This window comes from Nycticebus coucang, chromosome 14 (assembly GCF_027406575.1).
Source record: "Nycticebus coucang isolate mNycCou1 chromosome 14, mNycCou1.pri, whole genome shotgun sequence".
Lineage (NCBI taxonomy): Eukaryota > Metazoa > Chordata > Mammalia > Primates > Lorisidae > Nycticebus > Nycticebus coucang.
In genome coordinates this window covers 51,082,732-51,106,850 of record NC_069793.1, presented here as the reverse complement: position 1 = coordinate 51,106,850, position 24,119 = coordinate 51,082,732, and the positions used below count along the sequence as shown (strand labels likewise).

The 24,119-nt window shown below is 47.4% G+C and overlaps 1 protein-coding gene across 8 annotated transcripts in view; it reads left to right on the top strand.

Moving 5' to 3' along the window:
• The window catches only part of BMAL1 (basic helix-loop-helix ARNT like 1), a 105,497-nt gene that overhangs the window by 56,841 nt on the left and 24,537 nt on the right, over nt 1–24,119 (top strand). For 2 of the 8 annotated variants that reach the window (XM_053560717.1, XM_053560716.1), the window contains exons 3-8: nt 12,077–12,202; nt 15,352–15,499; nt 17,753–17,791; nt 18,062–18,103; nt 19,439–19,596; nt 21,470–21,549. In XM_053560717.1, the coding sequence (XP_053416692.1) occupies nt 15,360–15,499; nt 17,753–17,791; nt 18,062–18,103; nt 19,439–19,596; nt 21,470–21,549 (459 nt within the window). In that variant the 5' untranslated portion in view covers nt 12,077–12,202; nt 15,352–15,359. Of the gene's footprint in view, nt 1–12,076; nt 12,203–14,676; nt 14,796–14,875; nt 14,989–15,351; nt 15,500–16,016; nt 16,038–16,234; nt 16,324–17,752; nt 17,792–18,061; nt 18,104–19,438; nt 19,597–21,469; nt 21,550–24,119 lie in introns of those variants that run through there. The other 6 variants (XM_053560720.1, XM_053560719.1, XM_053560714.1 and 3 more) reach the window with 5 other exon arrangements.

Below are 24,119 nucleotides of genomic sequence, written 5' to 3'. Positions count from 1 at the left end.
CTCTTACACACAGAATTGTATTGACCTGCCCATTTACCAAATCTAAACTAAAATACTGATACTATCTTTAAAATATAATCTTGGCTAAACATGAGCAGTGAAAGTGGCATCTCGCTATCATATTTTGAGGTTAACCATGTTTTCATATGTTTATTTGTCCTTCATCTTTTGTGATTTCCTATTCATAGCCTTTGCTTATTTTTTCCAGTGAGATATTTGCCTTTTTATTGATTTGTAAAAGGTTTCATTTTGAGCTTTGTCTTGTTTTGTCTTGACTCAGAAAGGATGGTATTCCTTCACTAGTCACTAGAAATTGGAGTCAAAAGGGCCTGGGTTTGATTCCCAGCTTTCCCCCTTGTGAGGTCAGGGATTTCAGGCAGTTTATCTGACTGTTCTCCGAATTCATTAGATCTTCTTTGAGAACCAAGAGAAACAACACTGAGTGGAACAAAATAAAAGCCTGTTGTACGGTTTCTGCCACTCCACTGTGTGTGTGGTTATTTTCGTTGTGATTCCAGCACTGAATATTTATTTTCTTAGAAAAATGATCTTGAGCTGTACAACTTAAGTGTTTGTTCAGATCCTTCAGCATGTAATGATTGCTTGTTGTAACCAAAGCTCAGAGAAATGAAACTGAAATCACTGAAGTTGTTTCTTTTTTTCTTTATTCCACATGTAGGAAAGAGATAAATGAAGGAAAATAAGCCGATTCCGTTTTAGTTAGAGGAACTTAACTAAACGGAATAACCCAGGGGTGATTCCTGGGTCAGGATGCATTTAGATCAATATCTCAGATCTAGAACAGGGACTCTGAGACTCATCATAGATTAAATCACATTCCTCAAACTGTGCTTGCCAGGCAAGTGGACAAGTATGTTTTAAAAAGATTTTTAGTCATTTAGAGTTGAAACAGAAAGGATCATCTGGTTAACCTTTACTTAACCCGTTAAAACAGGTCTGCCACCAATGTTCTGGTGAATTCGCGTCCTTGTTACCGGTTTTTGGCATTCTTGCGCCGTGCACGGAGGAGAGATGGGTACAAGCCTGCCCTGCACTCTTTCTCCCACTTGGGACAGCCTTTGATTTGCTGAGTCACTGAAGCAACAAAGCCTTCGCAGAGTCCCAGCCCCAGAGCAGGGCACATCTGGGTTCCAGTCCCTGCTCTACCCCTTCTCAGCCATGTGATTTTGAACAAGTTACTTCACCTGTCTAAGCCTCAGTGTTCTCTACTGTATGATATTGATAACAGTGCCTTCCCCAGAAGGTCACTGTGAGGACTGAATGAGTCTTGTAAGAGCTGTCACTGTCTTAGGCACATGTTTGCTGCTCAGTAAGAGGGTGGCAATCACTTGCTGAGGAAGGCAGTGTCAGCTATGTTCCGTCCCCACTCCCAGCAGTGTGGCCTGGACCCGGCCTGTAATCCTAGCACTCTGGAAGTCCAAGGCAGGTGGATTTCTTGAGCTCAGGAGTTCAAGACCAGCCCAAGCAAGAGTGAGACTCCATATCCACTAAAAATAGCAGAACTAGCTGGTATCATGGCAGGCACCTGTAATCCCAGCTACTCAGGAGGCTGAGGCAAGAGAATTTCCTGAACCCAAGAGATGGAGGTTGCTGTGCACTCTATCCAGGGCATTAGAGTGAGGCTTTGTCTTAAAATAATGATAACAACAACAACAACAACAACAACAACAATGAAATAAATCAATAAATCTGCTGTACCAGTGGCGTGCCCTGGGATGTGATGGAGACCTCTCACAGCAGCCCATGCGGAGCATGTCCTGAATCAGTAGCTCCTGCCCTGGATCGGGGGATGACAAAGAAGCACCTCTTCCTACAGCCACCACACAGGGCATGTGCCTGGCCAGAGGAGCGTGGGGTGGATTTGCATCCTAGTTGTCCCTGTGGCTGGGGCCGTGGTGCAGTTCATAGACTGGGAGTCACCCCCACGTCTAGACAGGAAGCCCATTAGCTGTTCTTTCAGAGCATGAAGATTGTCCGCTTTTCATCTCCCACCATGGCCACTCAGCCAGCTCACTTTCCCCCACATCTCACCCATAGGCACAGCCCAGGAAGGACGTGCGGAACACAACTGCTTCTAACAACTCCACACCTGTCCCCAGAGCCAAGCAGCGCCTGCTCCTCCCGGGACTGTTGTCGGCATCTCCTCACTCTGCTTTCTGCTTGTCCTTTAATCCAATGTGTACATGTGTATGGACACACACACACACACACACAGTCTTTTCACCACTGCAGCTGGACTTAAAACCTAAGTGGGCTCACGTCACTCCCATTTCACTTAGAGTCAAAGCCAGGTCTTGGCCGGGGTCTGCAGGACCATGCCTGGCTCAGACTGCATGCCCCCTCCAGCCGCCGCCTCTCCCGTGCCTGCCCAGGCACTGGTCCCTTAGCACTTGGTGGCTTCCTGCCACCCTCTGAACCCACTGTTCTCTGCCTGGTCGCCCCTTTGTGGCCCTCTCACCTCCTCAAGTCTCGCTTCCGTGGGGACTTCCCCCTCTCATCTCTGATTTTTCTCCCAAGCACTTACCACCACCCAGCACAGACAAAACACCAGAACGAACGCCAAATGCGGACGAGGACTCTGGTCTCCCTGCCCTCTTCCCCAGAACTGCATGAAGAACAGTGCCTGGCACTTGGATGCCCTCTGTAAACATCTCTTGAAAGAGTAATGGGTGATCGTGGGCCAGCACACTGACAGTGTCTTCATTATTTACAAAGTTGTCCGAATTGAAATTTGGCTGGTGCATGCAGTTTGTGGTGGAATTTGCTCAAATTGCCAATTATTTCACCGCAGAAATTACCTGGCATATGAGGGCTGCTCTATAAATTGTGTTGGATGCTTTGCTTTAAGGCTTTGGGGTGGTGGTAGCCATCTAAGGCCCACTTACCGATCAGCCCACACCTCTGCTGGGTGAGACGTGAGAGGTGCCCCCAGCACCCTAGCCAGGTGCAGCTGTGTCCTGAATTGTGCAGCCCAGCCCTGAGCAGCAGCGGCCAGCCTGCGGGGTGCCCCTTCCCCCCCCAGTGGGGAAAACACTTGACTTTCTCTGGCTTATCTCTCCAGCAGCTCTAACATTCTGTTATTCATCACCCACTGGCTGACTTTCTCGTTATCCGAGTCAGGGTTTTCACAGAAGGGGTTGTCTCTCTGTATTTTAGGAAAATGTAGAGGTTGGATTCTTAAAATGCCATTTGCCTTTCAAATTCTTAGGAGTCCTCTATGCCTCCCTCTGCAAAATGCTGCCCTCTGGTTACCTCGGCTGCCCTCCACCCTCCCGGTGACCCTAGAGGACACTGTCCTGGATCTCTGGCTTCAGGTTCCTTCATGTCCCTTTACCGCTTGCTGTTACCATCTCTGATTCTGTCACCATCTCTGATTTCAGTCTGATGTCACCTTTCCCACAGCCTTCTACCCCTCCCCTCTCAGCCAGTAGGAGGCCACCCATTTCCGTGGCCACAGGTAGCTTAGCTAAGCAGCTAAGTACTGTTCTTACATCAAGCTCACTCAGTCTGCACAACAGCCCACGACAACCTGAGAGATGGAAGCCCCCCTTTTACACAAGAGGAAGCTGAGGCTCTAGAGGTCACCAGGACATGTAGCCATTAAGTAGCTTGAAACCCAAGAGGCCTACACTGACCAGAACACTGCCCCACCTCTCCTTGGGTGCCCAGAATCCTCTCCCTTTGTTCCAGCCTTCTGGAGTGCAGGAAGGCCACATACCTGGTTGGTCTGCTGGGGAAACACTTTTGCTGCCCAGGAGGCTTTGCTGCCCTCTCCAGCTCCCCGGCCCCCAGCACCCTTCCCACCTCCTCATGTCCTCCTCCCACTCTGTAGTTGCCCTTGCTCTTTACTGGTGCAAAAGGTACAGGCGATCCAGGCAAGACCCCGTAATATCCCCTTTCCCTGCTATTGAATATTATTCTTATTTTCTCCACATTCTCATAAGCGATAAGTGCCTTTTCTTCTCTGAGCCTCAGTGTCCCCTGACCCACCCCTCACTGCCTATCCCAACATGTCTCTGTCAGCAGCCCCTGACTCCTAACCCCAAACTTGAAGTACCTTAGGGCTCCCTGTCCTGACAGTGCTCTTCCCCACACTGGCACCTCTCCCTTTGCCACCAGATAACAGCAATGCATTCTTTTGTTTTCTTACAGGGGTGTCCAACCTGCAGCCTGCGGGCTGCATGCAGATTATTTGAGAACTGTTTTGCTTATCTGTAGTGTCAGATATCGTGAAAAGTATGCACAGACCTTTTTTTTGCTCCCTAGCTTTCATTTACTGTTCGTGTATTTAATGTGTGGCCCAAGACAACTCTTACTTTTCCAATGTGCAGCAGAGAAGAAAAAAGGTTGGACACCCCTACAACAAGATGCAGCTGTTTTCCAGAATTATCTTCAACTTCAGACAGTAAGTTTTGGGAATAAGAGTATTCTTCCCCTGACTTTTTTAGGACTGGAGTTTGTCTCTTATTCTGTAGCATTTACAAACAAAAGCAAATCAGCACAAAACAGTAAAAAGAAGATACGAGTCAGGGTTTTTTTTTTCTTCAGTTAGTTAGTCCCTAGGTGTGGCTCTTGATCCTTCAGGGTGTTGTCAGAAGTTGTCCCCTGGGCCCTCTGTGCATGCAGGGGCACGTTGAGGCTAATGGTCAGGAAGAGGATTTTGCCTTGGTGAAGCTGCTTCCTAGAGCCGAGGAGGCAGTGTGGCAGGTACAGGGCACACATCCCTGCCCCCAGATGTTGAGTACCAGGTGCTGGGGTACAGAGGAGAACAAGGCCTGGCCCCTGCTTGGGGACAGGCAGCATTCTTCCTAACTTCAAATCTAATTGTTGTCCTCCAGGTAGTGCTAACAGACCTGTGAGCTAGGCTGGAGGAAAATCCTTAGAGGAGGGTCTTGGTTGTGGGGCAGGGGGTCTAAGGAGTGAGCCCTGGAGGTGCGCATGAGAGGCAGAGGCAGCACCAGACCAGCGAGCATACGCTGGGCAGAGGAAATGGCCAGAGACCACACGTGAGAAAGAGGACCAGGAACCTCAGAGCTTGGGCTGCTCTCAGAAGAGCCAGGGCTGGGAAAGAATGCATACCTTCTGGTGAGGCAATCTGCAGGGGCAGAGAGGCAGAGGCAGGAGCTCAGGGAGGGGAATTCTTAGTCCCAGATAGTTTGGCAGAGCAGGTTTCCTAGAGTGTGCCCCACCAAAGCCTTGGCTATTAGATGTTGCGTGAGAAGTGGTGTGTGGGTGCGTATGCCTGGGACATCAGACTCTATGGCCCCTGGAGGGACCTTCATAGGAAAACCCTTGGAGAAGGGGCTCGTTTAAAGGTCCAAGAAGCTGTGGGGAAGAACAGCTTGTCCCAGTATCCCCCATACTTATTTGGCCTCTGATTTTTTTCCTCCCACATAATGTCATTTAAATCCCATGGAATTAGAGTTCCCTGGCAGAACTCGGGGAAGTGCTGGTTTGAAGAATTTATGAATCCCTGCATGCTCTGGAGTGTGCCTGTTTCCTGCTTTGCATGGAGGCCTTGCTGTCCAGTGGGAAGAGTAAGAGCTTTATATAGCACTGAACTGGGGTCAAATCTGCCTTCCTGCAAAATCACTGGCCTTGATCAAGTTCCTTACCCTCTCAAATTTAGTTTCTTCATCTGTAAAATGGGAGAGATAGCATAACACCATCTTATAAGGCTGTTTTGATGTTAATAACAAAGTAATAACACAGAGACCTTGTCGTGTGCCAGATGCAGTTCTGTTTATCTTCTTTAATCTTCACCACAGCTGTGAGACAGGTAGTGTTATCTTCCTCATCCTACAGGTCAGAGACACATGAAGGCTAAGTGTTGTGCCCAGTGGCCCACAGCTGGTCTGTGTTGGATCTAATATTGGAACACCAGGCACTAATACACGGTGGGGCAGAGTCTGAAACCTGACCGTCGTCTCCCAGCAGAGAACATGCTCTTAACCACTGCACAGTTCCCTTTTCAGATGGTTGATGAATATTTGAAGGGGGATTAGTGGTTCCTGAGGCTTCAAGTCATTCTGCAGTCTTTTAAATCAGACCTATTAAAAGAGTAATCTTGGCTGGGCAGGGTGGCTCACGCCTGTAATCCTAGCACTCTGGAAGGCTGAGGCGGGTGGATTTCTTGAGCTCAGGAGTTTGAGACCAGCCTGAGCAAGAGTGAGAACCTGTCTTTATTTAAAATAAATAAATAAATAAATAACTGAGGCAAGTGGATTGCTTGAGCCCAAGAGTTTGAGATTGCTGTGAGCTATGACACCACAGCACTCTACCGAGGGTGACAAAGTGAGACTCTGTCTTGAATGAATGAATGAATGAATGAGCACCTCCTTGATGTGCTTGCCCACTCAGAAGCTCCGTGGTGGCCATTCCATTTGCTCTGCTTCTACATCCTTTTCCACTTCAATTTGGGCGGCTGCTCAGGGGTCAGCTGGAGTTAGGCCACTTCCCAAACCTTCTCATCAGTGGTCTCTGCATTCACTGCCAGGACCAAGAGTCCTCCCAGAATGCCCAGTGGGGCAGTAGCTTGTGAAAGTGTGGCAAAGGTAAAGGACACTCTTACTGATACCTGTGCATGCCCTGGGGGACTCACAGGCTAGCCTGTTTTGTGACTTTTAAGTAGACCTCTGAGCCCCTCCACCAACCCTCAATAATTGTCCGAGTCTGGAATTCTGTGGACTCTCTTCAGACAAGGGTACTGGGGGTTTCTTCCTGGAAGGCTGTTCTTGTTTTGTCTCACACAATGCCCCAGATTCACAGATCCTACCCCTTGTGAGATCCTTTCAATGGACCAGAAAAGCCCCATAGCTCCTAGTGCAATCTCCTGGGTTTATCTTTGATTTCAGGATCCCTGAGCACCCTGGAGCTACCAGTAGGAGTAGGTGCCACAAATGGGTTCCTGTCCTAGCCCTGATGAACCCCGCCTTTCAGGCTGAAGTGCCTAGGCACTCCCTGCTGCCCTTCTCTGCCCAAGACACTTCTGAGCAGCCCGGCCACACGGCAGGCACCTGGCAACACCCGCTGCAAGTCTCACCTCCTCCCTTCTCCTTCTGTTACCCACACCCCGCCAGCCAATCAGCTAATCATTTCCTCCTCTGCTCTGCCTGTACCTGTTTATGCCCCACAGCTAGAAAAGAAAGCACGCCTTCCTCAAGACACTTGGCTGCCACCTGCTGGAAATTTGTCGTCATGGCTCAACAAATCTCCGCCATGTATCTCTCTGCCTGCAAACCCACAGGCACCTCCCCGGGTTGGGCAGCGCCCTGCTTGCACAATTGTAAGTGTGGCCTTCCTGCTGCACTGGTCATGCTGTTGCGTATTTATTCAGCTTGTCTCCAACTAGATCAAGGGCATCTTTGATGTAAGGACTGCTGATTTCTTCCGGTGTCTCCATTATGGCTTCAACTAGGAGCTAAAGAAGTGCTCGTTGAATGATCCTGGTGTAGACACCTGCTACCTTAGGCTCAGGGCACGTGGGCTCACTCGGCAGAGTGTCTTTAAATCCATCTATTGCAAAGCAAGACAACTAAACTCCCCACAGGCTGTCAGAGTGACCATGGAGGGCCAGCGGGGACTTGCAGAGGGACAAGGCCCCATCGGCCTCTCACTTCAGTGCAAAGGCCAGCACCATCTGAACAGACCAGAGCAACTTGATGTTCGTTCCCTCCGCAGACCTTGAGGCAAGCACCCCGTGGTGGAGAATGGGGTGAGGGGCCGTCTGCAGTGGTTCATTGGGAAGGGAAGGGAAGTGGCATTTCTGGAGCCACGTGTGTGCCCAGGGCCAGCTCCTCGCAGGTTGTGAGAGTTCAGAGGTGGCAACATAAGGGCCCCTTTTGGGGAGCAGGGGGATTGTGGAGTAGATCAGTAAGCACACAGCTCCCAGATAGGGAAGTCAGGGTGTTGGTTCACTGTTGTCCATATTTTCCTAAGCTGTACCCTGTTAAGTCTTATCATTTGAAAGCTGCTACCCAAGGGACATTTGAGGCTTCACAAAGAATTCTAATGGAACTCCATTCACCTGTCACATGGGAGGTGACATTAGGGACAAGGGGAGAGGCAAGCCTTCACTGGGGCCCTGTTTTTAAAAGGGGGCAGCCGCCTGCTCCTTTACACAGCTTGTTTTCCCGGGGTCATTCAGTATAACATCACTCAGGTCCCATAGGGCAGCTGCCAACAGATAACCTCTCCTGGCTCAGTGCTGCCCTGTGAATTAACTGGTCCACTTTCTGGTCCTCACAGTCGGGGCTGAGCACTTCCCTCTCTGCCCTGGCTGGCAGGAAGCTCAGAGAAAACTTGTTTGCTTGATTCTTGGAGTTTACTGAGCCAGGATTCCTTCTTAAGATTTACCCTCAGTCTTTCCTGGGAGTGCTTGTTGGTTTTGCTTTTGTCTCAGTATTTTGCTTCCAGGAGTGGTCTTTGGAGGCAGGATTGGCTGCAGTGTGGTAGTTAGAAGCACCAGCACCTGGGATCCATACCCACTTGCTAGCTGTGCCATTTAAAATGGCAAGTTAACTTGGCCTCTTTGATGTTTGGTCCCTCACCTGGAAAGTTGGGACATTGATCACAACGAATGGATCGGTTATTGTGAGGATTAAACTCATCCAGTGGAAATGCCATTGTTCCCCTTCTCTTCTCCTGGATCAGCCTTGATCTGTGACTCCAGGATTCTAGTCTTTATTTCCTTCTTCCTGCCTGCGTCAGCTTATGATGAGTTATATAACAGTAGTAACTAGATGACCAACCATCCAAGTTTGTCTGGGGCATGGGGGGTTTCCTGGGATGCAGGACTTTGAGTGCTAAAACGGGAAAGTCTTGGGCATACAGACAAGTCCGTCACCCCAGTAATAAACAGTCTCAACATCTCTGGGCCTTTCAGTAGCAAAGCTTTATTTCTCCTTGTGCTCCTGTCCTTCCAGGGCTTTGGCTAAAGGAGAGGCCTCTAGGAAATTGCTGGGCTTAGGAACAGACAAAGGAACACATGTTACAGTTCTGTTTGAAAATTGTGGCTGTCACTTCTGCTGACATTCATCAATCAGGGCCAGTCACATAGGCAGGCCTGCCTCCAGGGTGGCAGCACAGCTCAGTACCTTAGTACACTTGGCCAACCTACCCTTATCTGGGTAGCAGCCTGGGGTGCTGCAGCAGGGATGACAGAAAGGAGAGATGCCTGCTCTGGACTAGGGGTCTTAGTATGATAATCTTCCTGTAGCTGGCATGTGTGTCTTTCTTTAAGGGTGGTGTTCAGCATCACCCTGCTCTGCTTGGAGGAGCCAGAGAAGTAGCTATGTCTTTATTGGTGTCTCATAGTGATGCCTTTGCCCTTCTCAGCTGCTGAGGCACCTCTTTGCAGAGCACCCTGGACTCTGGCTCACCTTCTGGCCTCCTTGCTCCCTTACTGAGGAAACACTGTCGTCCTTTTCTCTGTGCTTGTAGGTGGGACAGAGGGTTCTTCCCAGGCATCCTGAACAAGCCCCTTCATACCTTGTTTTCTCTGGAGGCCCAGCAAACCTCCCTTCCAGCTTTGGGAATCTGGAGCTCAGAAGTGGGCTCACCTGCAGGCCTGACTCTTGCACCGCAGGCTGGAACCTCTTCACGTGCACCTCGTGGATGTCTGCACCAGGGCAGGCCTCGAGTCCAGCCGTAGCAAAACAGCCTCTCACCAGGCCCGAGGTCTCTAGAAACTCCCTTTCCTTGGCCCAAATCCCTTTTGGAAATAGCTCAGAAAGTGGGCTCCACCCCTTTTTTCTTCTTTTGTTTTATTATTATTGTATCTAAAAACACCTTCTTGGGGGAGGAAACAGTTTTCCCAAACTAGAGTCAAGTGTCACAGGTATATCATCTTCCATACCTTGTCTGGGGATGTAAGAAAGGCCTTCTGATTTTGTTTTGCAAAAGATGGTGCCAAAATTTATATTAGCATTTATTATTCTTATTTCTACAAAGTTAATTTGACTATTAGAAAAATTAATCACAATAAGAAATTTCATATGGAGTTTAGTACTTGAAATTTAGAACTTTCTTCTACATTTCAGGGAAGTCAGGAACTGAGAAGGAATATGAGCTTGCTCATTCATGTAGCATTTGTTGGGTACCACCTGGAGCAGGGCATGGCACCGGGGACTGGAGACACCTACCCATAAGGCCCTGCCTGCCTGATGCCAGCCTAAGGACAGGAAAGGGGGCCTGTAGGCAGAGCCTGGCCACAGGGCTTGGAGGGAGCCACCTGCCACTCATAGGGAGAGCCAGGGAGGGCGGGTGTAGTTCTGAAGGCTTTTCTGGAAGGTGACGCCTGAGGGGACCAGAAAGGAAAGTGGGAGTTCACCAGGTGACAGGGTGGGTGATGGGAGCCACACTTGGAAGAAACATAGGCACAGCAGACGCAGGGTGCTCCTGGCAACTTCAGTCTGCCTGGAGCTTTCAGCAGTGACAGCGGATGGGAGGGTTGGGCTGGAGACAAGTGAGGCCTGATGTTTCCTGCTGGGCAGTTTTGGATTTAGCTGGAAGGCTTTGGTGGTGAGGTGAAACCGTTTAAGTGTCCTGAGCAAGGGGGTGTCCTGTCTCTGACCAAAGTGGGGAAGACAGCAGCCTGAACAGAGGCAGTGACAAGCAGACAGGGGTGGCTGGGCCCATCCCTCAGAGGGCTGCGTGGGGCGGTAGGGTGTGGGAGGGAGAGAGGAAGGAAGCCCAGGGTGGATTCCTGGTTGCTAATTTGGGCCTGGGAGGATAGCGTGTGACCTAAGCAGGGAGTCAGATTTAGCTGGAATTAGGTGTAGGAAGTCTGGGCATTCTGCATCCATTTGCCACCGCTTTTACCATTGAGGCTCAGGATCTAGAAGCCCGAACTTCCTGTCCACATTACTTGCACGTGTACAGACTGGGGTTAAGAGTCAGACAGTAAAGGTTTCAGCAAAGAGGAATACACCAGAAGGGAGAGCAATTCTATTCATGGACGTTCATTGGAAGGCCTTTGTAATGATCACGACAGAGACGCACACTCCAAAGACTCAAGGATTAGCCAGTCAAATGTGAAATGCCAGAATTTTTGCTTTAGAAAGGTCACCAAAACCCCATTTAAAATTGAATTCCCACCACTCCAAAGCAGTGCAGGGATGGATTAGGAAGAGGGGGAGGCCCTTTCCTTCCTTTTGGAGCTGGGTCCTGGTAGATGCGGGGATCCACCTCTTGGTCAGAAGGGTGGAGGGGAGACCCCTGGGTCCTGTCAGTAAGACGTGGGGTGGGGACAGCACTGCCACTTTGCTGGCACGAGCCCCCCTTTCAGAATGTATTTCTTCCTTAGCTTTATGTGTGCCCAGATGTATCTGACAGTCGCTGATATTTTCGGTAGACCTCCTAGCTTGCTCTCAGCAATTACTTGGTGTGATGTTTTCTGAAGACGTGCTTTTTGTGGTTTTCCATTCTGCCTGGTTGTCTGGCTTCAGGCAGCTGCTTTAAGAGCTGAGTGATGTCTCTAGCAGTGAGTACCCCTTCTGGAGGGTAGCCAGCCACTCTCTAACTGTGTGATTTTGGCTAGTTTCTTCACCTCTCTGTGCCTCAACCTCCTCTTCTGTAAAAAGGAGAAAACTATACTGTACTTCATAGAGGTATTTTCATGTTTAAGTGAGTGAATCCACATAAAGCAATAAGGGTCGTGCCTGACACACAATAACACTCCGCAAGTGTTCACTAGTATTATTACTTGACCCAGAAGGAGAATTTAGGAACATAATTACCTTCTTTCTCATAAGGACGTATCCAAGAGTCCATTTTTAGTAACTTGGAAGGCATTGTTTTTCACAAAATATCTCCTGCCAGATTGCTTCATGCATTTGCAGTTTAGCTCTAGCAAGGAGCTGAAGGATGACCACGGAGCTGGGGTGTTGAGTGCAGGTGGAATGTCCGTGGCGCTGTGAGCCCGCCCCTCGTTACTCCCTGAGATTAGGAGTCATGAACTAGCTCCACCATCTCTCTTAGCTAATAAGTGATTTTTAAATTTACTTATCCCAAAGTGACTTGTCTGGGTTTTCTTTTCTTGTGGTTCCTATTGTAGGTTTTTGGAAGAAGTTGACTGCCTAAAAAGAAATTACAAAACATGAAAATTGCTTTGAGGTGACCAAGTCCAGAGGCCCCTTGCTGCTCCCAAGCTGGATCTGGGGTGTAAGAACAATAACTTCAGGTAACAAATGAATCCCCCCTCTCACACCCCTGGCAACTGATGATTATTGGCAGCTTGCATGGTCGTTCTTCCTTTAGGAGGTGCGGTTTCTGCCAGGAATTCTGACCCTTGGACTATCCTACCTCATGCAGTGTTTGGCCGATCACATAGGGGTGGTGGATTCCAGTGACGCCCCATATCTGGCATGTGGCTTGCGGGGCAAGGGCTCTGCGAGTCACCAAGAACCTGAAGATGGGGCTCAGAACTCATCCCTGGCCCTGCTTCTCTGGCTGTTAAGATAACAACAACAGCAGTCACCCAACCAGGTCTTAAATAATCATGAAGTTCTTCTTGAAGGATAAATCAGAGAGAATAGCCAGGAAATTTCTGAAAATAGCAAAAAATAGCAAATGAGAGGGAAAGGATTTGCTCTACTGGCAATTACAATGTGTTCTAAAGCCACAGTCATAGAAACAGGACAGTACTAGAGTGCAAGTAACTAGCTGAGACCACAGAATGGGAAGTCTGGAAATAGGGGACGATCAATAATGGTGGTATTTCACACTAGTGGTTAGCAGGATGTGTGGGCTAGTATGCAGTGTTAGAAAAGGTGCTCGTCTATTAGAGGGAAATAAGGAAGTCCTAAGCATAGGGGATATACCAAAATAATTTCCAAATGTATTCAAGTGCTAAATAAAATCACAAAAATATTAGTAACAAGGAGAATATTTATGTAGGTCAGAAAAGTGTTTTAAAACATGTCACTTTTAGTACCTACATAAATGCCATAAACAAAGTTAAAAGGCAAAAAGGGAAAAAAATAGCATTTATAGTATCTAGGATGAAGAAAGAATATTCTTAATATGCAAACTTATTTATTAATTCATCCAGCATTTACTTATTGAGCACTTATTGTGTGCTGGAAAGTGTTGTAGGTCACAACAGCAAATATTATCTCTGCTCTCCTGGTACTTGTCACCTAACGGAGAGGACAGCCAGTACGTAAGGTGAATTGTTGTAGGTCACATTTTGACACAGGCTATATGGAAAAAACATTGAGCAGGCTGCTTGGTTGTGGAGGGTTGGCAGGGTTTGTATTATGTTCAAGGAGGCTTCACTGACATTTGAGTAGAAATACAAAGGGAACAAGTGGTCAAACGTCAAGTTGATAGAATTTACTATTTTTTGAATGTTGACCTGATAGGATTTGCTGGTGGATTGGATGCAGGTTGTAAAAGAGAGGAGGCAGGGTGGCTTGTAGGTTTAGGGTCTGGCAACCAGAGGGACTGAAGTACCACTGACTGACATAGGAGTGACAGAGGGGCTTGGCCTGGGAAGAATCAGGGGGTTGGGTTGTGGCTGTTTCAGCTTGATGGAGATCTCAGGGAGTGGTTGGTTACACAAATCTGTACTTCAGGGAGACATTTAGGCTGGAGATAGAAATTTGAGACTTGTCAATTGTAGTGCAGGTAGTATTTGAAACAGTGACACTAGGTAGGGCTCCTTGAGAGTGAGTATAGATAGAGAAGAAGTCCTCGTCATCCATGGGACCCTCATTTACAGGAGAGGGAAGTGAGGAAGAGCAAGCTGAAGAGCAAAAGGGAGAGGCCACCGAAGTAGATTGAGACCTTGGAGAAGGTGAGACAATGGGGAGGGTGAGGTCAGTTCTCTGGATGCTGCTGGGACAGGGAGGAAGCTAAGAAGAACTGGCCATTACATCCAGCATGGGGGAGGCCATGCAGCAAGGGCTGTTTTCATTGGAATGATGGGGACAAAAGCCTGATGGGAGTTGCGTTATGGAAAATGTGAGGAAAAGAGCTGGAGGCAGAGAAATGGGACAGTAGGGAGAAGAGAATGGTGTTCACAGAGTTTATTTTTCCCAAGATGGACATCATGTAACTCAACTGATTTTATCCAAATGGGAATGATTTAGTAGCATGGGGAAAGTAGGTGAGGTGATGCAGGATTGGGTTGAGTCGGGGGCTCTACAGTGTTGGGGTCAAGTAGACAGAGGGGCGGGGGTTCCTCCCACGGAGCATCAAGGTGGGCTGGCGGCAGGGGCCGCTTCTGCTTGTCTAAATGAGGGTGAGAGCTGGGAGATGTTGCAAGTTTGAGAAGAGGGCTTGGAGTATGTAGTCCTCCATAGCAGAGTGAGCAAGTCAGTGGCCAGGGGAGTAAGGGATTGCTGGGCAGCACTGAGGGTCTCTGGAGGGGTGTGTTTCCTCCAGCCGTGTCCCGGTACACAGGTAAGCTCGGGGTGGGAGGCCCCTGCAGTAGAAAAACAGAATGTGAAGAGACAGACGGAAGGTAAGGCAGAAAAATGCCTCAAACACAGAGCACCATGGTCATAATTGGAAAATGCAAGGGGGTTTTCCTTTTTTCCCTTCAGATTGGCAGGAGCTCTTGTTGGGTATAGAAATTATTGGAGCTTTTCTGGAGCTCTGTGTTTCAGTATGTTCCAGAATATGCAATGTGTGTCCCCTTTGCCCTGACAGGTCCACTTTTAGAAATTTATTCTGAGAGATAATAGCTCAAATGCAAGGAGATAGATGCACAAAGACGTTCCCTGCAGCAGTGCTTATAAAAGTGAAAAGTTGGCACACACCTCACAAGGGTGCGTACTGGTTCACTCCTCTGTAAGCATAATAGTAATAGTGGAAAACAGTAGCTCACACTTACCCTCTTGTTTTGCAGATGAGGGAACTTGGGCCCAGAGGGGAGGAGTGACAGCTCCAGTCCTACTGCGCAGAGCTCAGGCCCCTGACGGCGGCAGGCACAACCTCTTCAGCTGGGTTTGGAGTTGCAAGGTGCTTGTCAGCTTCTTTATGGGGACCAGTTTACTTAGTAGTGCTTTTAAAATATGAATTCTCAGTATGTCAGCTAATTTATTTATAGTGTCTTCATGTCACTATGCAAGGTTTTGCTTGTGCAGGATCTGGGTACAAAAGGACAGTGAGGGACAACAGGACAGATTTGGCCTGGGCCAGGGATAGAGAGGGACCATATTTTCCTGACTCCCAAGTAGGACTTAGAGCATAAGAAAGGGTATTTCCTGCTTTCCTGCGGCTTTTGCACAAGTGGTATCCATCACGCCACTCTGGGTTTTCCACCACTTTAGAAGAACACTTTAGAAATAAACACACCTCTGTGTCCCCTTGTAATGATTCCAGAACGTCCAATGGCAGACCAGAGAATGGACATTTCTTCAACCATCAGTGATTTCATGTCCTCGGGCCCTACCGACCTGCTGTCCACCTCCCTTGGCACCAGCGGTGTGGATTGCAACCGCAAGAGGAAGGGCAGCTCCACTGACTACCAGTAAGGCCTTTGGGCTTTGTCTTCTTCTCCTTAAACTTGGTGCCTGTTCACGGAACACCTAGGGGCCAGCTACTGATTTTCCTGGAAGAAGGGATGGGAGCAAAAGGCCCTGGTCTAGGTGGCCACACATTTGGCTTTTGGCTTTATCTTCTCTCTGGCTTATAAGCAAGGAGGGCGCCTCTAGCCCTGCTGAGGCATTTACTTTCCCCTCTGGTCTCCGCATTGTTCCACATTGAGGGAAAAAGAACAGCATTAAGGCCAAGTTCCACTTTTTTTTACCCTTTTCTTCCTCTTCCCCTTTGAGTGAGAGAACTAATTTATGGATGTCATCTCAGGAGTTCAAAGAGGGGCCTCTCTCTGAGCACGACAGAGGGCATCAGGCACTAACTTACTGTCTCCAGAACAAAGGAGTGGAGGTCCTCCCTGCAGACAATTTAGGAAGATTGATATGTCCTTAAACGTAATTTGAATTAGTATGAATCTGTTATGTTAAATAGTATTTTTTTTTTCTTTTTAGACATGATGGCTTTTCTTTTGTGTAAGTAAATTTTCACACTTACAGTCAACTCTTCTCTGTGTGTATAGACACCTAGGGAATAAGGCAGTGTAGAATATTCAAAGGCACATTTTGTTTTGCTGAGGCAAACTGCGTGAAATCTTACCCAAATGTCCATTTAAGAGGTTTTCTTTTGTTTAATGAGGGAAAATCTCCAAGGAGGTATCCCCCTACAGCAGATGTCCTTTCTGCTGAAGTTTACAGGTCGAATTTGGGGAGCACAATGGCTGGAGGTCAGATGCCCACTAGGAGATGCTATGATTAATATGTAAGTTATCCCAGATAATTAAGAGAGCCAATGCCCAGGGGCTGGAGAGTGGGTGAGGGCTGCCAGGATGTTCTTCCACAGCAGGACTGCCCTGCAGAGAGACCTCGAGATGTTTTCCATGAACCCTCTGTCTCAAGCGAGTGTAGCTGGAGCTGTCGATGTGCCCTGAGACCTCTGTTGTCGAGGTCTGTGGTTTCCAGCCTGGTCACGTCCAGGGCCCTAGTTTTCCTATGTAGACTCCACTTTGCAAACCTGTAATTCAGGGGACTTGATTAATGAAGCAGACGCACTCCCTTTCCTTGTCACATTAAGGTACTGAAGTCACATGTGACTTTCAGGCACAGCTTTGCCTCTCCTGAGCTATCTCCTGGCTTCGAGGAGCAACTGCAATCCTAGACCAAAGAGAAAGGGGAGTTTTGTTTCCTGAGCCGCCTGTGATTTTCTCTGAACTTTAGGATGAACTAGAGAAACTCCTTGCCTGTGAGGAAGCCAAGGGCACCTAGTTGGGAGCATTGTTCTAGAGTGCCTGTGACATGATCCTGTGCTCCCAAAAATAGTTGTTTTGCCCTTGAGATTACATTGTTAGAAGGGCCATAATCTCTCCTTTCTTATGAAAAAGGAGAGAGGCCCAGGTGGCCATCACTGTCCTCCTGATAAATTTAGGCTTTGGATAAGGCTGGGAGCTGACCCCAAGGGGGATTTGGTGCTTCCACCTCTGGCGATTCAATCAGTTTTTACTGAACCACAAGATGCCATGGCACTTGAATATATGGAGTCTGTGAAAAGGAGGCAGATCCCTGTGTGACAAAGGGACCCTCTGTGGACCTGAGTCCCTGGGCTCTCCTCCATCCCTGGGCTCTCCTCCATCCTCAAACTAGGGGTTCCCAGCTAGCTGGTGAGCAGAGTGTTGGTGGCAGTGCCTTTGGAAACCTGCCTGGGGCTCTGCTCAGTATTGGTATTTTAATCCCCCTCCTCACTTCGCCTCCCTCCCCACCAAATTAGATATATGTATGCACACGTATCTTTGATGCTTTGTATGTTTTGCAAATGGAATTAGCGTCATTTATCCAGAATGATGGGGGAATGGTTGTTAGGGATATTTGGATACTATGGTTAACTAAGCATTTTTCATAAACACTGTGTATTCCTAACAAACAACGGTAAAATATGTGTTAACATGCACAGTCTGTTGAAACCATCTATAACTTTTATTTGATAATCTGGAAAGCCAATATAGGTTTTATAGTAGGGTCAAGTTAATAATTTTTGTTTTTTTATTTTACTGTTATACATCATTACTCAATACTGTGATGATTTGAGCTTTCTAATTGTTCGAGTTCTGGATAAATGACAGCCTTCTGTCTTATGGTAAGAAGCTATTCTCTACGTTTGTATTAATATACAGTTACGTTCTCTCTTGTTTTTTCAGAGAAAGCATGGACACAGACAAAGATGACCCTCATGGAAGGTACCATGAACCTAGTAATTTGAACTTCAGCATCCTTATAGGAATTGTCTTTGCACGATTTCACATCCTGTTATATGGGGCAGGTTCCACCCATGTCTTCAATTGCAAGGAGGCCACGAGCCGTGGGCTCAGACTGTCTCCCTCCAACCCTCAGTCCCCACATGTCTATGGAGAGATGACAGAGGCTGGGCAGGAAGGAAACAGCAGTATATAGCTTTGCCATTCATCTTCAGGGGATTATGTTTTTATCTTTTGCCTTTTCTTTTTCAGGTTAGAATATACAGAGCACCAAGGAAGGATCAAAAATGCAAGGTAAGCTTGGGCCTTATTTTGTCTGTAAACTGTTGTCGCTTCGGTTGCTTAGAGGAGCATCTGTGTGTTTGGTCTCATCTTTCCAGGAGTCCTTTTGGGCACCACCACATCCCCATCCTTAGGGAACAGGTCGTGGCCTTGGCTTGATGTGGCCTTCTGTGCTCCCCTGTCTCCAGGCTGAGCTGCCCTTTATCTTTGCTGTCTAAGCGCACTTAACCTGAAGGCTACTTTGGAGGTAACAGAAAATCAATCGAGGCTCCAGTTTTTCCCCAGTCTTCAGCAGATTACTCCTTCCTGACTCGAGAGCCTTCTAGAAGCCACAAGGTTCTGTGACTCAGCTCCTGGGCTGTCCCTTGCCTCTGCAGGGTATGCCCAGCTTCCTCTAGTAGATTCTCTGCCTCCAGCCACACTTGCTGATTCCTTGCCACTCCCCAGGCTCTTCTGCCATTAGAACCAGGACCCTCTGAGGCTGTGTCGTGGCACACAGATGAAGGGGGCTGCAGAAAATGGCTGACCTAAGAATTCTGTTTTTCTCTCGTAGACCAGCCTTTACAGGGGTCTGTATGTACAGTAGCTGCGCAAACTGCATTTCCACTGTTGCTGCACCTCCTTAGGATGACAGCCACTGTGGCAGGTGTAAATCAGTTAGGAGAGTGTGCCAGGGAGGTGTCACCCTGCCTCAGCAGGTGGCTGCTTCTGGGAGGAAGGAGCGTGACATGCCTTGGAAGACCCTTTCGGGGATAGATGTTGCATCTAGGTGGGGTTTTTGGTGGTCTAAAGAAGATGACATTCATTATGGGATGCCTCATTCAGTGAGCCTGAAATCTTTCTTCTTTTTGAGACAGAGTTGTCTCTTGTTGCCCTCCATTAGGTACCGTGGTGTCACAGCTCACAGCACCATCAAACTCTTGGGCTTAAGTGATTCTTTTGCCTCAGTCTCCCAAGTAGCTGGGACTATAGGCACCCACCACAATACCTGGCTATTTTTTGTTGTTGTTGTTGTAGTTGTCATTATTGTTTTTAGCAGGCCCAGGCCAGATTCGAACCTGCCAGCCCTGGTGTATGTGGCTGGCACCCTAACCACTGAGCTATGTATGGGCTCTGAGTCTGAAATGTTTCTTCTAAATTCTAAGGATGAGGTAGCATAAAAAACTAATACCTGTCAGTGAGACCATTTTCTTGGTGACTCTAGTAGAAAAGCCTAATTTGAGACATTCTGCAAATTCTGAATTTGCCTTGTCAGATGAATAAAACAGTTACAACTCATTTATTTTTGCTGTTTCCTTGCTGCTTGGTTCCATTATATAAGAAATAATTTTTCATATTGTTGTTCAGGGAAGCTCACAGTCAGATTGAAAAGCGGCGTCGGGATAAAATGAACAGTTTTATCGATGAATTGGCTTCTTTGGTACCAACGTGCAATGCTATGTCCAGGAAATTAGACAAACTTACTGTACTAAGGATGGCTGTTCAGCACATGAAAACCTTAAGAGGTGAGACCCTGGGCTTTCTTGTCCTTTATGTCTTTGCCCACAAACGTTCCCCCCGTTGCCTAGCATGTTCCTGAGTCCCTAAGGCAAATCGTTATTGCTGGTAAATATGTAGCCTTGAGAAATCTGCCTGTGCTTTTCAGCAATAGCCATGATGCCAAAAGAAGTGATGATTGTGCTGACTTGGACATTGAGATTCAGTTTTGCGGTCACCCATCCTCAGAGCATGGAAGCTGTGTGCTTTCCATGTCTCTGTACGTGCATGTAACTGGGCTATGTGCACATCAGAGGGGACACTGCTGCGTCTCATCTTGCCTCTGTGTGTGTCTGTATCCCACCCTTACGATTTTAACAAGCAGAAATGTAGGTGCACACGATGACACCAAAAAGTCAGTTTTTAAGAGAGAAAATGCATCATGGTTCCTCAGAAGAATGAGTCACTGGTTGATGGTTCTTCCAGCGTTTTATTGTCAGGAATGAACGCTGAGGATATTTTCATCTTCCTGGAATTTTCCCGAACCAGATCGACTCTTTGTGAGGGAGGCAGTGTTTTCCTTCTTTTCTGAATGTGGGGAAGGTGAGAATACAGAGGCAGAAAAGTGGAAGTGACTTATCCAAACCACGAGAGAAAGCTGAAATATATCAGGCATTTTAGCTAACGCTGTTCCTGGAATTTTCCATAGCTCGTCTTGGATTTGGGAGGAAATTGGAAAGTGGGAGCTCAGGCAGATCTCTGACCAGCATGAAGAATTGTGTCTTTATATTTGTACAAAGGCAACACAAATAAGAAGTAGCTGGTTTCGTCTGGCTTGTGATCGTTGTTCAAAAATATAAATGCTGTACCCTGTGCTTGCAGAATGGCATTTAAAAATTCCTATCAGCAAAGATGATATGAGTTAAATTATTATAAACCAATTTCTACTAAACTGGGAGGAAAAAGTGGCAAATCTCCAGTTACAATAAAAAGTGGGGATGTTGATCAACAGGACGTGCCTTGTTAGCTGATATGAAAGTCACAAACCCATCCCTGTGCTCTCCTTCCCTGCGGTACTTGGGGTTGTCACAGAGCCCTTTCATCCGATTCCTTTCCTATTCTACACATCCCAGGTCATTTACTGGTGGCAGTTTTCTCTGTTAAATTATTGCTGTCCTGATAAATGCCAGACTGACAGCTTTTTTTTTGCAGTTTTTGGCTGGGGCTGGGTTCAAACCTGCCACCTCCGGCATATGGGGCCAGCATTCTACTCCTTTGAGCCACAGGCAGCGCGCTCAGACTGACAGCTTTTTAAACATAAATCCTGTCCCCTTTTGGTCCTGGGAGCAAGAGCTGCATTGGCTGAAGTCACGCCTTTTTTTTGCCGGGCGCGTTCACCTCACCCCTAATGAGGAGGAACTCACACAAAATGCCTCCTACGGTATATTTACTCAGGGCCCGGCAGACTGGTTGATTTCCCGAGAACATTCGGGGTGGTGACTTGAGGGACTGCTAGACAGCCTGTTTCCTACAGATCTCGGAGGGAAGGAGGGAGCCTCCCAGGAGAGCCTCTACCACTTTGCTTCCAGAACTGCCTTGTCTCCTAGAAGCAGATTTTTAACTTCCTTCTGTTATCTCATGGTTTTCCCTGTAATGAGAAAAACAAGCTTGTTAAGTCTCCTGTGGGTAACAGTGTTCTCTTTTCAATGGAATTCTCTTTGGCGTTACAGAAGTCTGTTCAAAGGCAGAGCTGAGCTCGTCTCAGTTAAGGAAAAAGAAGATAAAATTGAAATCCCGGGTGGTAGGGATAAGGCCACATGCAGAAGGCTTGAGGCAGTGAGGTAATATGAGAAGTTATCTGAATATACAGTGTATCAACTTTTTTTCTTTTTTCTCCCTAAGGTGCCACCAATCCATATACAGAAGCAAACTACAAACCCACTTTTCTATCAGATGATGAATTGAAACACCTCATTCTCAGGGTATGTTGCAACTATGGGATTGTTTTATACAACATTTATTTGTATAAGTTTCAGAGTAAGTACCTGCATGTGGAGATTTGGTCTCAACACTCAGTTTTTTTAGGCCCACTTCCTCTTGCAGGTCTCTCTACCTTTATTTTATTGTTTGGCCAGGCTTCTCATTCCTTCCACAAAAATGGAAGGTCTATGCTATTGTGATTTTAAATCAGAAGAGACACGATTTTGTTAAAAATAGGAAGGATTTAAGAATCACATTTCTTTTTAAAAAAATGATACTTCTGCATGAAGATTATAGAAAGGGACTGAAACTGACTATAGTTGAGAATTTCTCACGCCCCTGACTTAGGCACTGGCACAAAATGATCCACCTAAATCTTTACACCAACATTCCATTAAAACGACAAAACTGCCAGACTTAGTGGCTCCAAAAAGAAAATTAATGGAAGAGGTGGGTGATCTAGCCAGCTTGACTTTTGGGCTCTCTTTGTCTCTGCAGGGAAATGGCTCAGGTGGCACCATAGGAACTTGTTGGCTTCTGTGCAGAATTAGGTCTGCACAGGGCTGGCTCCAAGGCACGCTGCTGGGTAGAGCGGGATTAACTTGGGGATTGACAGGAAAGAAACTGGATTCAGAAACATGTCATCTCGCCAATTATGAAGAGAAAACTAAAAAAACCTAACTAAAAGCAAGGATACCCACTCCTGCCTCCCACCAAGCCAGGAGTGACCTCAACCTCCCCAGCTCCCCACAGAATCTTGGTCCCTATCTTTGAGCAGAAGTGTGCAAAGCCCCAGGGTGAAGAGTAGTCCGGCCGTGTTTTTACATCATCCCCATCCATTTTCCCCTCAGCCTGGCTCTCGGCTCTCCATAAGCGTGGCCGGTCTGCTCACTTCAGGATTAGTCATCCCCTCTTGTCACGCTATATCAATCAGAAATTGTTTAGCAGCGAGGATAGGGGACCTGATGAATAAACAGGGTTTTAATTCTCATGTATGCCTGATTGTGGATAGGTGGTGTAGGCTTACTGTGCAGTGAGGTCAGTAGGAACCAGGTTCTTTCTGTCTTTGCGTGCCAAGCTGGCCTGCTAGCAGGTTTCCTTAATGTCACAAGATGGCTGTGTGTGGCTGAATAGCCAGACCGACTAGAAGAAACAGGTAGGGAAGGCTCTGGGTTGGCTGTCCTTCTTATTAGGGAGGGATACACCTTCCTGGAAGCCCAGTAGTAGACATCAGCTTATCAGAAGTGTGTCACTTGGTCACCCCTAGTTTTAAGGCAAGGTACAGAAACAAGTAATGTGGATTTTCCAGCTTCATAGTGGAGACAGGCGGGGTGTGGGAGTGTGGGAAGGGTTGGGAATAGGGTTGAGAATTGGCCATAACAGGATTTGCAACACACACTTTCTAGAGCCACATCCATTTTCTGGGTTTCCCTCCCAAAGCGGCTCCCACAACCCAGGGCAGCATTTCATGGGCAGTCTGGTCAGCTGAGGGGAACGGGGCAGGGGGGTCTCCTTTGCCACAACGTCGTTGTGGGCGGCTGCGGTACTGCCCCACCCCAACTCTCTTGTGCATGGAATTTTTGTTAGGTCAGGTTTCTGACATCTTACATAGGTACTGTTTGTGTTTCTTGAACTCAGATAGGACTTCTTTTTTATCTCTGTCAAAATCTGTTGAATGACCCCACAGTCCAGCCTATCATTAGTGACCCTTTGAATCTTTGCGTGGCTTGTAGATCTAATCCGGTGCTTCTGTGACTTTCATTCTTTTCATTCATGAATTTACTGATGTGTGACCTTGTTGTGGGAACATCCAAATCAATGATAAACACTTCAGAGTGAGGCCAGGCTTCCTAGCAAGTGAGTGATGATGGCACTTTGGTCACCACTCTCAGGGCACATTAATTCAGACACCTAACTCTGCCTCCACCTCTCCATTCTTTTCATAAAGATGTCTGTGTTCTCAGAGAGAAATCACTGAAGTTAAAATATGAGCTGTGCTTCCAGCATCTCTGGAGCTGCCCTCAGGGCCAGTTTCATAGGCGTGCAACCTCTGCAGTCATGCAGGGCCCGGCGCCTGGTGTAATGCTCTGTTGCCATCTTGAAAATCTTCATTGTTGAACAACAGTCTGTGCATTTTTATTTTTGTTCTAGGTGCCACAAATTGTGTAGCTGGTCCTGATTACCCTGCTGGTAATTTGATTGTTTTAAGAAAAAAAAGTACATGTATTTTTATTTTTTACATGCAGTAGAACCTCCATAATTAACCGCCTCCCTCCTGTGACCACCTCCTCAAGTTGACCTAATTTTCATAGAGTAGACATGCACCACACGTTCTGTCAGTGCAGTAGGCCAAGTTCCTTTGCTTGACCACTTCGTATGTTGACCAGTTTGTTACAGTCCCTTGGCTAGTCGACTTCCAGACGTTCTACTCTGTGCATGTGTGTGTGTGTGTGTATACACACATGTATCTATGTATGTATGTTGTATATCAAGGTCCTTTTGCAGTGACACCTGCTCAATAATCTTGCCGCTGCTTTTCTTGATTTCCCGTCAGATGCCGATGTTTATCAGG